The sequence below is a fragment of the Passer domesticus genome, chromosome Z, assembly GCF_036417665.1.
Source record: "Passer domesticus isolate bPasDom1 chromosome Z, bPasDom1.hap1, whole genome shotgun sequence".
NCBI lineage: Eukaryota > Metazoa > Chordata > Aves > Passeriformes > Passeridae > Passer > Passer domesticus.
This window is the reverse complement of record NC_087512.1, coordinates 32,256,176-32,271,694: the sequence shown is the minus strand read 5'-3', so window position 1 is coordinate 32,271,694 and position 15,519 is coordinate 32,256,176. Positions and strand designations below refer to the sequence as shown.

General features: G+C 36.9%; 1 protein-coding gene across 18 annotated transcripts in view; it reads left to right on the top strand.

Moving 5' to 3' along the window:
- Positions 1-15,519, top strand: part of MPDZ (multiple PDZ domain crumbs cell polarity complex component) — a 93,938-nt gene that overhangs the window by 28,497 nt on the left and 49,922 nt on the right. For 15 of the 18 annotated variants that reach the window (XM_064405341.1, XM_064405338.1, XM_064405346.1 and 12 more), the window contains 9 exons: positions 905-993; positions 2,642-2,837; positions 4,101-4,199; positions 6,089-6,168; positions 6,862-7,008; positions 8,202-8,369; positions 9,335-9,520; positions 12,217-12,426; positions 14,829-14,945. In XM_064405341.1, coding sequence (XP_064261411.1) covers positions 905-993; positions 2,642-2,837; positions 4,101-4,199; positions 6,089-6,168; positions 6,862-7,008; positions 8,202-8,369; positions 9,335-9,520; positions 12,217-12,426; positions 14,829-14,945 — 1,292 coding nt within the window. The remainder of the gene's footprint in view (positions 1-904; positions 994-2,641; positions 2,838-4,100; positions 4,200-6,088; positions 6,169-6,861; positions 7,009-8,201; positions 8,370-9,334; positions 9,521-12,216; positions 12,427-14,828; positions 14,946-15,519) is intronic. The other 3 variants (XM_064405347.1, XM_064405333.1, XM_064405339.1) reach the window with 2 other exon arrangements.

Here is a 15,519-nt window from a genome sequence, read left to right as displayed (position 1 = left end):
TTAACAAAGTGAGAACATTTGTTGAAAGAAAGTGGGTGCTGTTTCGATTTCTGATACCATCGTTACAGGCCTAAGACCGTCAGAGTGATTTCATGCCAGTTTATATTGTTATTTTTCCTTATTTAATGTAAGCTGTGCAAAATGTGAATGTAGGAACTCCTTATATTTGTATTTTTGTTGAGCTGTTGAAGTTATTTCAAAGCAAATGTATTTTTCTTGAAATATTTTCTTTTAGTAAAATGTCCCTTCTGTAGGTGTTTTCGATGTATTACTTTCCTTCTGATTCAAAAGTAGTAACTAGTTAATAACTAAAATGTTTCTATTTGATGGGTGTGTTTTTGTTTAATTTTGTTGTTCTGTTACAGTTTTTAAAACTTTGTCCTTTTTATCAAGTACTGATAACAGCAGTTAAAAACTGATTCAAAAATAAAGTTGTATTCCTGTTCATTTATAATTTTACAAATATGGCAATCCAAACATGCATTTTCTTACGCTGTTATTAGGTACCTAGAAAATTCAGAAATTACCAGATTACTCAAGCTGAATTTTCTGTCCAAATGTGGCAAAAGTCAGAAATATGTTTTTTGTCTACGTTGGTTTCAACATTTAGATTAAAGCAAGTTAGAATATTTCTTGTTTTGCATCAGGAATTGTGTATTTGGCATTGTAAGGTTTTTGAATGAAATCTGATCCAATGCAAACAAACAATCTGGGTCATTGTTTAAGATGATAATAATATATATGTTTTTCTCAAATAATTGCTTTCTTTATATGATACTTTTATTATCTTACTTAGGGATTGTTTTTTCTTTTTTTTCCCGTTTTTTAATTGGTATCTTTAGTTGCATTATTTAAATTGTTTCTTAATAAATTAACTTAATTTTTCCTTTTTTTTTCATCCCAGAACCTTCTGGTATCTTTGTGAAAAGCATTACAAAAGGCAGTGCTGTTGAACATGATGGCAGAATCCATGTGGGAGATCAAATTATAGTTGTAAGTAAACACAGGATGAACTGAGGTTGCTTCCCTCAGCAGAGAAGACTCTGCTTCTTTATGTTGTAAAGAAAATTTCATACTCATGAAGTACTTGTTTAAAATACTAAGGATCAGTGTTGCAGTTCTGAGTCCTTTCCTGACAGAGAATCTAGATCACGTGTTTTCTGATTATGCTACCTGCATGTAACATGTAGTTCTTCAAAAAAATCTATGTGAGAATATACCATTATATATCCTTCATATCAGTAGGAGGTAAGTGTGAAAATTCAAAGTTTGATTCAAATTGGGCAACTGTTCTCAAAATGATTTTAAGAAGTTGTGTCCAAAAGTTTTAGATGTTCAGAGAAAGAGCATATTTTCATCAATAAACCACTGGTTTTGTGGTGGAAATCAGGTCCTGAATGCAAGGAGTGCATTTTTGTTTTTCTCATATATCTGTCTTTGCATTTAATTGAAAGCAGCTCTAAGAACAGGTCTCTCTCTCTGCATGTTTCTTTGTGGAAGTTCATATCTTTTTTGTAATGACTTACATGCTGAATACAAATGGCTAAAATGGATTGTTCCATAGTTTGTTTTCTTCTTCTACTGCAGATGCAGAAGGAAAAAACTATTTAGTGATCTTAGATGCTGAAGAATAAAAAACATTTTTTACATATGGTTTGTTTAAGTGTGGAGAAAAAATAGTCCTACCTGATTTTTAGTTACTTTAGCTTTAGAAGAATTTCAGAGCAAGACAACAAATGACTAAGGGTCCAGGGGATTCATTCTTCATTAAGGAGGACTTAAAATAATGGAGCAGGTGTTTTGTGTAGATAGGCAGAAACAAATAGAGGAGTCAAAGAACATAGTATTGTAAGTATTTGAGAAATTTAAGGCACTGTGGGGTAGATGTAGAAATAATAGAATATAATGGAGTTTGCAGGGAGAAGAAGAATTAAATGTGGTGGGTGGTAGGTGGGGATAATGGGATAGAATTGAGACATGTCAAAGTTTTGAATTTCAGAAAAAAGCCTGAGTTAATGAGACATTAAAATAATTTCAAATGGCGGAGGCCAAAATTTTATTCTTTAAACTGTCAAAATGATGAACCAGTGATAATATCTGGTTGTTTGCATCAGTGTTTTGTTTGGAAATTGGAATTCACGGTGTTCATTGGTAGACTTCTCTGTATCTAATTTTACTTCTCCTCAGAATGACTGCACTCTTTAGGTCTTTCTACCCCAGTGGATCAATGTGTCTCTCCTTACTCTTGTTTCTCCAGAACTTGTAGCCATGGCTGTGTTGGTTTATTCACCCAGTATTGTCCCTCAGAGATAGGGATGGCTGAATTGGTTGAGCAACAGGCTGTACAACATGCCCTGCACAGTACACATTATATCCTCTCCCACCTTGCAGAGCAGATCTGCCTGGCTGCACCATGGTGGGTGCTCCTCCCATCTTTGGTGTGGTGCTGGTTGTCACCTAGCTCTGGGGTACTCCAGTGGGTGTGCTTAGCATATCCAATTACATAAAATTGTACAGGTTTTGTTCTTGCCCCTCCACTTGCTTTTTTGCTTAGGCTAACAAATGCTGAGAGCTCATTGCATTGTTTTACTCTGAACTTTTTTTTTCTGTGGGTGAACTGAAAAGCTGCTTGATTCTGCAGGTGGATGGAACAGATCTTCAGGGTTTTACTAACCAGCAAGCAGTTGATGTTTTGCGGCACACGGGACAAACGGTTCGCCTCACTTTGATCAGAAGAGGTCTTAAGCAGGAAAATCGTATTCCACCCCAGGAGGACTTCAGTGTTCCTGTTGAGCAGGACTTAGTATTCCAAACAAGGGATAGTACCACAGCCAAAGGTAGTTAAAACTGGCTTTGTTGTTAACTTGGCTTGAAGCATTTTTCTTTTCAATTGCAAATTATAAATAAAGTGGGCCAGATTCATTACAGATGGTAAAGGGTAGCTGCTGTACACATGAGGGTAGAGTTTTGTCTACAATGGTTTGATTAATCTTTTAGACACAGTGATATTATTTACTACATTTTCAAAGTGAGTGTTGAAAGTTCTTTCCTGCATTGCACTTCTGACTGAATTGCTTCAAGCCTTTGATCCTGCAAATCTTTGAATGGTAAGAAGGCAGCAAATGTTTTATTCATACTCAAGAGTAAGAGCTGCATTCAAAAGCAATCAAAGAAAGGTCCTCCTTGATGAGCATAATCAATCTCATCCCCTTTTACTCTTGCTTGTTACAAGGTACAGGAATGAGAGGAGTAGCCTGTATTTAGGGGCTGATAGGGCATTGATGATGTGTGTGTAAAATGTTCAGGTGCCAAAGACCAGTAGTAATTTTGTTGCTGATGACATGAGATTAGTGCAGCTTTTTCTTACATACTCTGCACATATTTAAGTATATGTGCCACATCTTGAAAGTCAGTGTGTTTGAATGAAAGGTATCTGTACAGGGTCTTGAAGCACAAAACAACTGCAGTGAAAGTATGTCACAAGTAGTCAACAGAGGCCTAATTCTCATCACACACAAGATTTTCAGAGAGCCAGTAGCATGTTACCTGTATGTCATCCTCCCACTTCCACCTTTAATGAGAGGTATAGCCAAGTGTTCAGAATGCTGAATGTTTCTCCAGCCAGCGTGTGTTCAAGACATTTGACAGGTTGCAACAGCCATAACAGAACTTGGAGAGATTTTCTACGTATGAAAAGTGTGCAGGTATGCAGGTCTCCAAGGCTGAAGCATTTTTGTTTTCAGTGTCAGCTTTCTGAATTGCACAAAGGAAAAAAAAAATAATACAAGAATGCTAAAGAATGTTATATTAATATGTATATTTATTCAGTCATAGAAATGCAGGTACTGATAATGTGCTGGGTTTTTTGTCAGATTTTTTCATTGAACTCACTGGATAAGGCAATGCATTAACAGAAGACAATGTCATTGAAATGTGGTGTTTCTTCTGGGCGACACATGCCAGATTCCATTTGCCAAAAATAGGCACTCTGAAGTCCAGTGAAGGAGAGGGTTGGTGCCCCACAGCATACCTGTGAGCTTGATAAGTATTATGACATATAACATAACTAAATAGCTGAAAAGATTTCTTCTTTTTTTCAGATAACAGTGAAACAGAACAGGGATCCCCATCACTGCCATGCAGTGCCAGTGTGGTAAATATTGGAGATGACATGGAACAACAGGAAACAGGTTCTCAAGGTTTAATATTTTATTTTGGGAAAATGCCCTTCTGTGTGCTTACACAAAGATCAGATGTTTTGTGTGTCTTTCCATCTTCTGCAAGCTCTGTAGCTGAGGTAGAACTAGAAAGTCAAAGTAGTCATACATTTAGTCATGCAGTCTTAATCGTAAGTTTTGTAGGAACAGGACTACTGTATGTGTGAAAATAATTATATGCTGAAGATATCACATGAAGCAGTCTGCTTTGGCTACTTGCTCAACCCTCTCCTAGTCTAGTTTTGCATATCTACTCTTCTTGGTCTAGTCTAGGGGGAAAAAAAAAGTTTCCATCACATTTCCTGTTATCTTTCCAGTTGTCTGCAGCTGCCCAGCTACAGTTCCAGGACTTCTACATCTTCTGATGAATTTCCTTTCCCAAATTCTTGAACTTACATTTAATTTAGTATTCTCTGGTAATGTCTGAAATTCAGTCAGTTGTGGTTTACTGATATTCTCCAAATTTTCTCATACTCTTTGTCAAAATTCCTATTTTCTACTGGTTTTTTTTTCCTGCTTGATCTCCTAGAGCACTGTTCAGCATTTTCAGAAGTCCTGTGTGATGATATGCTTTTCAGATTTAGACATAGCTTGTTGTGTCAACTTGATGTGTAACATTTTTGTCCTTCTGGAGTAAAAGGAACTGAAAAGTTATGCAATTTGTATCATTTCATAACTCGTGCTTTCTGATTTTCTTGGATAGCTGAAGGAATTTCTTTCTAACTTCTTCCCTTCAGATACTGCTGTGTCTTGGGTTTGGGAAAAATATTATGCTCTTTGAATGCCATGCAACATCTGACTTTATACTTAGTAATATCTCTGGGTGATGACTAGACTTAAAACACTGTCTGAGGCTCCTAGTAATTTTCTATTCTTACTAAAATCAGTGGGATGTGAGAACTTTGTAATGAAGATTCTTGCCCTTGCCTGTGATGAGCATTCAGATCTGAAGAGTTTATTTTGATACTTACTGTAGACACAGCCCAGACCATGGTCCTTGACTATGTAGGTTCCTGTTAAACTTGCTGTGTTTGTTGGCTGTTGTGTCTAAATACTGCTTTTTATTGGTTTCTGCCATAGAGCCTAGACAATGTGAATGGGGGGGGGAAATGAGCAGGAAGAAAGCATTTCCCTGTTTTTCAAACCTGCAAATAAACTTTCAGTCAAATTAAGATTTGCCAGTTTGCTACCTAGCCTGTCGCTGTATCACTTTTCCCACTTCCTTCTTTCCAAATTCGTTACTGTTCTTTAGCTATTAATTTATTTTTTTTTTTAAAGCTAAGAACTTGGACTTCTTGCATTCTGTTACTGACCTTTAGGGCTTACAGTTTCAGAAAAGACTTTCACAGTTGTGCTCATGGTTTAAAAAAAAGAAAGATCTCCAGGTTGTTTTTTGGACATTCTGTGTAAAATACAGGGTCTGTCCAAAAGGATCAGTGTGCATTTTTAATATTTTAGCCATCCCCCTGAATCAATCTGATCAGCCCACATGTAGTTTGATTTAACATAGGACTTTAACGTAACCTTTTCATATCCTTTGTGCCTATTATCTTGAAAAATTGCAAAAAATAGACTCAACTCTGAGGCTGGTATATTTTTTTCCCAGCCACCAAACTATTTGACTGAATTTCATGTCTTTCAAAATACACAGTTAGTTTTTCATGGTTGTAATCATTATACTGCTTTGTGAGTTTTTGCTTTGGTAACCCCAGGCTTGGTGAGACTAAACATGCAAGGTTTTTAGTCATATTTAGGAGTTCTGACATCATGGGAATGATTGTGTCATTATGCATGTTCCATACACTATCAGTTTCAGGAGTTGACTCGGTTTTTTAATTTTCTGTCACAATAATCTTAAATATAAATTTTAGATTTCCAGCTAACTAGTACAGAAGAAGCGGCTGCAAAGATAAAATGGCAGAGGATTATGGGTTCCAATTATGAGATAGTGGTAGGTAAATTTTGTTAAATATGCATCTCTTTCATCTGTGCATCTATTATATTGACAACATATGGATAGAATTATGTTTGTATTGCATTTGTTCCTTCATGTATGAAAATTACACGTATGCTCCTTAATATGTTGAGATTATTTTAATTATAGACTTTGAATGTAGATACATGTTTTTCTGTGTTTTATCAAAACCATAGCAGACTTGTTAGATTACTGTGCTCATGACTATTGTTTCACCAATTTTCTAGCTTAAGGAGGATAAATGTGTTTAGAGAAAAAAAAATTAATATGAACTTCAAAGCTCACTTCATTAGCTAGAACTTGAAACTTCATTCTAATTCTGTATAGTGAATAAATGATTTTACATAGTGATGTAAATAATGCATAGAACATATACTGTAGATACAGAAGAAAAGTAGTGTTTCAGTTTAGGAGATTATATGTCACAGATGTAGTGTCTGCAGAAGTATGTATTATTAGATACATTGTTGTCATAAGCACTTCCCACTTGCATATCGCAAAGTGGTGTGTGACCAACAACTCAGTTTTTACCTGACTCCCCATTTTGCATGATAGTATTTCTGGTTTCTCACTTCTGGAATTTTGACCTAATTACATGTAAATTGAAGTGGAAAGTGACAGATCCTGCTGTAAATATGACAGTGTAACCATTTCTTCATCTTATTTTAGGTGGCTGTGGTTAACAAATTTAGTGAAAGCAGTGGGTTAGGGATAAGCCTTGAAGCTACAGTGGGTCATCATTTCATCAGATCTATCTTACCTGAAGGGCCAGTTGGACGAAGTGGCAAGCTGTTCAGTGGAGATGAACTGCTGGAAGTAAGATAAAGTATTGCTTTATCTTAGTCTGCATTCAGTAAGGTTTTTGAGCAGTAGGTTTCTTCTCATAGGCTATGACCATGGAAGTGATGTATGCTTAACAGCATGACAGTTACTGGTTGAGTAGTCACTTCATACGTACTTACATATATTTATGTGAGTACATGTGCTTACATACATTTCTTAACTGGTAGCTGATTTTTCGATAGTCCAAGGTTTCTCGCATGGTCTAAATTCAGCTTGCCATTAAGCACCATGCAACCACTTGCTTACCCACCCCACTCACCCCCAGTCTGCTGGGATGAGGAGGAGAATCAAAAATAAAACCTTGTAGGTTGAGATAATGGCAGATTAATAACTGAAACAAAGTATAATAATAATTATAATAATAATCATAGTAAAAAGGAGAAAAACCTTCAAGTGATGCACAGTACAAGTGTTCACCACCTGTTGACTAATGCCAGACCCTGTCCCTGAGCTCTGATCAGTGCACCTTCCAATTAACTCCCCAGTTATATACTGGGAACGTGATGCTCTAGGGTGTGGAATATATAGAATTTGGGTCACTTATCCCAGCTGTGTTCCCTCATATCTTCTTTTCCTTTTTTGTACCTCTTCACCAGCAGAGCATGAGACATAAAAAAGTCCTTGATTCAACTTAACAGCAACCAAAACGTTGGTGGGTTATCTAATCCAAAACTGAATCCAAAACACAACATTGCACAACTACTGAGAATAAATTAACTCTATCCCAGCTGAAACCAAGACAGTCACCAAAAAAGAATATGTAGCAAAAGTGTTAAAATTTAATAGGATTATCCCAACTCAGTGAAGGGATTAAACATCTAATTACTTTTCTAAATTATTCTTTTAGAATTAAGATGTGAATTTGGTTTATGTTAATGCAAGAAACATGAAGCTACAGTGTATATGGTGTTTGTAGGGTGGTGTCATGCATTTTAAAAGACCATACATTTAGTTCAATACATACCTTGATGCTGAGCACTGGATTGAGTAGAAAGTAAGTGTTGAAGGTGTCTATTAGCATGGGGATTTTTGTTGCTTTTGTATTACTTTCTTCAAATGAAATTATTAGTGAGTTGGGGTTTCCTTGGGTTTTTTTAACTCATTTTTGTTACTGTGCTTAGAAATATACTGTAGTTCTAACTAGTGTGTATTCTTTATTTATTGAGGTGAATGAGATCTCTCTGCTTGGAGAAAACCACAAGGATGTGGTCAGTATCTTGAAAGAGCTGCCTATTAAGGTGACAATGGTGTGCTGTCGTCCAGTAGCTCCACCTGTTACTCAACCAGAAATACTAGAAAGTCTAAGCCTATCTGAGGTTCAGCTCACGGAAAAGGTATTTTGTCTTTAAACAATCACTGAAAATGACAGTTTCCTTGAGAAAAAAAAATTAAGTTGTTCTACATGATTATAATTATATTTTAATTTTTTTTTAATTGAAGCCAGACAAACAGGAAACAACAAATAATGTTCATCGGCTATTATTAGGCCCCCAGAAGATATGCATCCTGGCTGGTCATAGGCATAAATATTCTAGGATGTGGGGGCTGTCTCTCTAAGTACTGTACGTGTTCTGTAGGTGAGATATAGGAGTATAGCAAGTTGAACTGTGGGTTCTTTAGAATCTGAATGTATTTAATCTAATTTTGAACTTTGCTATCTAGATTTGCACATAACTGTGTTTACATTCCTTGACTGACACTTCTGTCACTTGTAAGTGCACAGCTCTGGGCAGCCTGGTGAAGTAAACATGTAGGAATGGCCTAGGGTGTAGTATGCAAATCAATAGTATTTGTATGAAAAGAGAAACAGTTAACTCTGAGTTCTGAGCAAGGCACCAAATTCAGCTTATAGTTTCTAAACTTCTCTATGAAACCAAGTGAAGAACAGTCTGTGTATGTACATATTTGTTTGTTTTTACTTTTATTAAATTTTCTGGCTACTGTCTGTATGATTACATTTAATGAACACATATTTTAGACATACCATTTAATAAAATATATTTCCTATGTATTTGAATGCATATACTAAAGAAGCTTTTTTGAAGTTTTTCATTTGATAGAATTCCATTTTGTAAATATTTTTCTAGTGAGTAGTTTAATATACTTGCAGCTTAACTATGAAGGATATTTGAATTTTGTTTCTGGTTTATCAGTGTTCATTAAATCTTCTGAGTGCTTGCACTTCTTCTGTGTTTAGAGATATCACTTAGGTTTTATCTTGTTTTCGTAAGCAGAGTTTTGTCTCTAAAGACTCTCAAGTGTCCACATTTTTTTGGTGAAGATTTACTGTTTTTCTCAGGGCCACATAGAACTTGGATTCATTGGCTCCTCAGACACAGAGGGAACAACTTTGGAAACAGCTGATGAAGGTCAGAGTATGGAAGAGGTGCAAAGCTCATCTCTCGCAATGTGGGAATCAGAAGTACAGCACATTGAGCTGGAGAAAGGGAGTATGGGGCTTGGATTTAGCATATTGGACTATCAGGTAATTTCTGCACTTCTTTGGAAGGAGGGCAAAACACTTCATATTGTTTGGATCTTGCAGTATTCTATGCATTTTAAGGATAAACATTAATTGAAACCAAGCAGTAGAGTGGAACTTATCACAGCTGGTAATCATTCCAGTAATTATATTCTGTATTCCTCTCATTGTATTAAGACAACAGTTTCTAATGATGATGGTAATACTGGTTCAGAAAAACAGATAATCCATTATATGCTAGGGTTTTCAGAAAGCTGTCTTCTAGTGACCCAAGGACAATGAATTAGGTAGCCATGTATTTAGGCATTTAGCCATGTATTTTGCACCTGCAGTGAGGTGTTTAAGGCAAGATCCAATAAAGGACTTAAATGCTTAAAGCAGGATTTACTAAAATCCAGAGCTGTAATTCTGAAATCCCTTGCTCAGCTGCTGTCTGTCAGGGACATGCTTAAACATCCCCATTCATTTTGTGTTTGACTTCACAATTCCTGGATATCTAAAATATATCTCTTGGTGTGTCCCAATCAACAGCTCAGTGCCTGTGTCTTGTCTTCACTTGGTAAGGATGTCAGAAGAAATATTCCTCCTGTTCTCAGTTTTCCAGTGGATAATTTTTAATTGAATGTCAAGTAATTTCTTCCTGAGGTCAATGCAGGCTTTTGCTGAGCTGTTTTGTGGTGCTGTGGAGGTCAGGTTTCTTTCCAGGTTTCTGCTGGATCTTGGCCATAGAAATGCATTTACATCTGGAGGTGACTTCCAAGTGGAAATTATAGCCCCAGGGCACTCCTTACAATTAAGCTATGGCTTAGATTTTGCCTTTGCACACTGATGAAGTGAAGAGCAGTGTAGTGTAATAATGTGAAGGATAAAGGCATAGTGTCTTTTATGAATGCTGAGCACTGTCTACTTTTTAAAGTGTTGCTCATGATGCTCTGCAGTGAGACACCACAGATGAACCTCAGTGTTTGAGTCCATGTCAGCACTCAGAAGATATTTTCACTTTAGCCTCTTCTGAGGATTAACACAAATGGTGGGTGCATATGTGGTTAGTGACTGAATTTTGTTTATGGATAATAGTACTAAAGGCTTGTGGGAAGTGCCTTAAGTTGGTTAATGTGTTTTTCAAATATGAATTAGTCTTCTAACTTTAGTCCACTTTCTAATACTTAGCTTTTTTTTGATGTTGTAATATTTGGGTACTATCATATGTTCTCTCCTTTGATATGCAGTAAAAAATTTCACTTAGTCACCGAAGTTTTGCTTTCTTATAAGACTGTGAACAGTAAATTTACGGGGAGATTTACATTTCTATTTTTCTGTTTCCATCAAATTCTCAATTCATTTTCAATCAACAGTGAACTAAACTTGAGAATTACGTTCATACTAATACATTCCTTACATTTTATACAATGGCAGGCCTGTAAAAAGGTCTACATTATTTCTAACCGTAAGGAAGATGGTCACATAGACTAGAGAGGCTTGTTTCTTTTTTTTTTCCCAAAAAATGTGTCGTACATAGTGCCATCTGAAGTGAAAGTATTTCCTGTTAAAATAGTGAGGAAGATGTCAATGCTCAGCAGCGCTGCTAGTTATATTTTGACTTGGGAAGTGTTTTATTGCTCCATGGCATTCTTTTTACTGTCATCAAGTGTTAAGGGTCTTCTTGGTGTCCTTCCTTCTTTCCTTCACTCCCTCTTTCCCTCTCTCCCTCCCTCCATCAACACTTCTCTCTCTTTCACACCAGCTTTCAGTGGTTGTGGCTTTTTCATATTGTCTTGATGACGTCTGTCCTTTCAGATGTACATCTTGACATGAAAACTTGTTACAACTGCATGTTGGTTTGTAGATGTTTGCTTTTCTCTACTTTTGCTTTCAGTAAAGCTGTTACATGGTTACATTTTTGGGGTTTTTTTCTGTTCATACTCTCAAGTCAATGTTGCATGTTGGAAGTATTAACATGATGTTCCTTGTGAATGTAGTTCTGTAAGAATCACACAAATATTTTGTATGTGTAATAATTGTTATAGCAAAATTATATATTCCTGTTATTAGTATTTGATAATATCTTTTTTTATAAAAATCAGTATATTGGAGAATGGTCACTTAAAAGCAGTTTTCCCTCTTAAAAGCAAACATCACTTTGTTTTGTCTTGCTGATTAGTCCTATATTGATATATTCCTCTCTCATGTCAGTATTTAATTAGGCATGCACAAGACCTTGCCTCTTGAAAACTGCTTTTTCAGTTGAACAAGATCATGAAGTATAAGACAGTTATTGAAAATAAGTAATTCATTCCAATAGAGTGCATGTGCTACATTTGCCTCAGTCTACATTGCCTACCTGTGTCCTCAAACCTCCATAAGGGAGGATGGAGTTTGCAACACTGTTGTTACAGTAGGAAGTCAGTGAATTTCTGGTGTGCTCAGACAACACTGTGCACATATAGTAGTATTTTATATTGGAGATACATGATGGAACATCACCTAGAAAAGAGTAATAATTTTCACATCTAAGAATTAAAATAAGTGGAGGTCTAAATGTATGGACAGTACAGACAGAATGGTTTGCTCCTACTGAAGGTTCATCTAGAGGAGAGCAACACAACTCTAGTTAATAAAAGCTTATGAATAATAATTCTCCTCTCAAGATATAAAAGAGTAAAAAAAGTTAAATATTTTGTTTCTCTTTATTTAATTAGGATCCTGTTGATCCAGCAAACACTGTCATTGTGATTCGCTCGTTGGTTCCTGGGGGTGTGGCTGAGCAAGATGGCAGACTTCTTCCAGGAGATCGGCTTATGTTTGTCAATGATATCAACCTGGAAAATGGCAGCCTGGAGGAAGCAGTGCAAGCACTGAAAGGAGCCCCAACAGGAACAGTTAAAATAGGAGTTGCCAAACCATTGCCTGTAAGATTATAATTGAAGCTGGTATATGCTGATCCTGACTTCTCCATACATTTTGTGTGTTTTGGGGTACAGCTGGGTGGCCCAACTATTGCCTTACATGTAGGAGTGGCCTAGCTAGTATATTGCTGGTGTAGTGATTGCAGGACCTAGCACACCTTTCTTGCAGATGAAACAGCAAAGCACCTTGCAACCAACGGCTGAAAGTTGCCAGGCATAATACTGTGCTCTGTACACTTTACATGGTTCTCTGAATGTGTGAGGTGGTGAGATAAAGTTGTTTTTGATTTGTGTTGAATTTACAGATTCCTTTGGTTTGCAAGGTATAGTATTGTTACAGCTGTTATTCTGCTTGGGGAGGTTGTTTGATCTGTTCTGGGTGGTGTGTGGGAGAAACAAGAAAACTTTCAAGAGGTTCAATAACAAATTTTTACTTGCAAGCTTAAAGAATTAAGGTAGAATAATACTTGGCAAATTTTAAAATGTAGGCATTTTTATTAGAAATGCAACCATAAAAAAGCAAAAAAATAACATTTCAAAAATGTATATGGGAAAAGACAGAGAGGATAAGGGTAAAAAGGTATGTAGTCACCACCCATGGATACAATGACAAGACTTGATTGTTGCAATTTCAGTGCCCCTTCGAAGTGCTGGTCACAGTCTTGATCCACTGGGGGTGGGAAAAACCCATGAAGCACCAAGTTTAATGAGTTAATGAGTTAATACATGCTCCGGCTAGATGAGAATGCCCAAGTACCTTCCCTGTGGTGGAGAGTTTTACACTGTCTCATGTAACACCATAGATCACATGGCATTTCTGTCTTTGATGGTTTATGACACCTAAGATGTTAGAACTTCTTCTCAGGTTAGCATAGTTGAGCCAATTATAGTCCATGAGAAGGCATGAATACCTCCAGGCTTCCTGTGAGTGTCCTGGTAGGTCTCTAGAGGGGAGTTTTCACACCTGAGCCACTTGTGTAAGGACATGGTCATGATAAAAAGCACTATTGCACCTTGCAGGATTTGCTTTTTACCAGTCTCTTCCCTTATCTGGCTCAAAACTCAGCTTGTAGCCTCAGGTGGTGGGTGTGCACTCCCTCTGCAGCTGGGTGATTACTTTGTGCCTGATCAGCAAAGCAGCTGCTGCTTCAGCAAATGCTTGATGCATTGACCATGAACATTCCAGTCCCTCACAAGTATCTATGCAGTCTTTGTATTTATACAGCACATTTTGATTATGTTATATTGAGTAGTCTTCAGTTTGTATATGTCTAACTGGTTATTTCAGGTTTGGTTTTATAAGGTAGTCTGAAACAATTTGAAAAAGGAAGTTAAAGGTGACCTATAGTCACTGAGATAATGTAGCAGTAAGAATCCTGGTGTACATCCTAGTGAGCATCCCTGATGGGTTAACTTTGAATGAGTAGAATGGTGTTAGTTCCTACATACATACAAGGAAGATACCTTTCTCTATATTAGTAAGCCCAAGCACAGTTTTAGGAGTTAATTTTTGCTTTTCGTGAGTTGATAATCTTGTAACCTTGTGGATGTAGATACCAAATTTTCATTCTTAGTAGATCTTTGTGGAGAGAGTGGGAGGGAATATCTGTTAAGTTCCCAGAAAATTTGCTTTTCATAGTAAGAGAGTACGTTTTAACTTGCTTGCTGAATTATTTTTTTAATTGGAGACTCCATATTAATTTCAATCAAAATTTCATACTCCAGAAGATGCCACTATAAAAGAAAAAATGCATGGGGGTTTTGTTTCCCTGAAATTGTAAACATATGGCATTTGCACTTCAATATTTCATGTATCATGTTTGGCAAGTAGTTAAATGTTGCAAATAATCCCTACTTCTTTTGCAGTACTGGACAAATGAACCAACATCAAATTATGTTGGAAAAAGCTATTGGTTTATAGTCAGAATTACATTTTGTCCTCTAGAGGCTGACAGACACAATTGTAAAACACAGAGAGTAGATTAAGTCCTTCTGCCTGCAAGCAAGATTGCTATGTGGCCAGCCAGATTATAAAGACCTCTGCTGTTAGGCTCTTTTTCTGTTGGCAGCTGTGATGGCAGTTTTAGTATATCTTTATTAAAGATCTACTAAAAACAAAAATGAGCCTAGACTAAGTTGTGGGCTCTGTGGTATACCTGGACAGACCTTTTTCATTATTTGGGTTTTCAGAATGATGTGTGAAGCTGAATGAATTCAGGTAAATTTGAAAAAAAGAATTTGTCTCTTTACCCACTAAATACTGTGACTGTGGTTGAAATGATCTGTTTGCTGCATTTGGAATCCATTTGCCTTTCTAAACAGCCCCCTGCCCCTCTCGCAGAATGCACTCTGCACCTGCTGTGTCCAGGCCACTCATCCGACTCAGAGCTTCGTTCTTTCTGCAGCTTTCACCTGAGGAGGGCTATGTCTCTGCTAAGGAAGATTGCTTTTTCTACACTGCCCAGTCACTTGAGGAGGAGGGGCCAGTTGATGCAGCCCTCTTCCATGCTGAGCTGGCTCTGGTTAGTGGCCCAACTTACCACAGATTTCTTCAGTCTTTGCATTTTGTAGTGAAAGGAGTTGCCTTGTCACTGTCCATGCTTATTTTTTAGTGTTCACTGTCTCCACCTTACTCATCCCCTGTAGGTGGGATGGATTCTGACTTTGTAGAAACTGCTGTATAGAGACTTGGGCTTTTTGCATGAGCTGTGAATCTGGCCTATGATATGTTCATTGCTGAGAAAAAAAAAGTATTTTGCTGATGTTTTCAAAAGTGCATGGCTATCCACTTGTTCTTGCATGCACTGAGCAGCCTTTCGAAAATCTCACCTTTTCAGAGAAATGTTCATGTGCTTATTTTTCTATGTATCATAATACATCACTTTTCTACTGTGGAAAGGTTTTGATATTCCCTTTTTGCATGTAATCCAGCCTTACAAGGAATACTCTGTCTTCAAAAGCTGCAAATACTTCCTCCTAATAATATTCTTCAGCCGTCAACATCAATCAGTGATTATGAGATTTACAAGGTCAAAAGGTGTTCACTTGTACAAACAATGCGGCTTACCTGAGCATTCAGTGCCTTACATAGCCCAG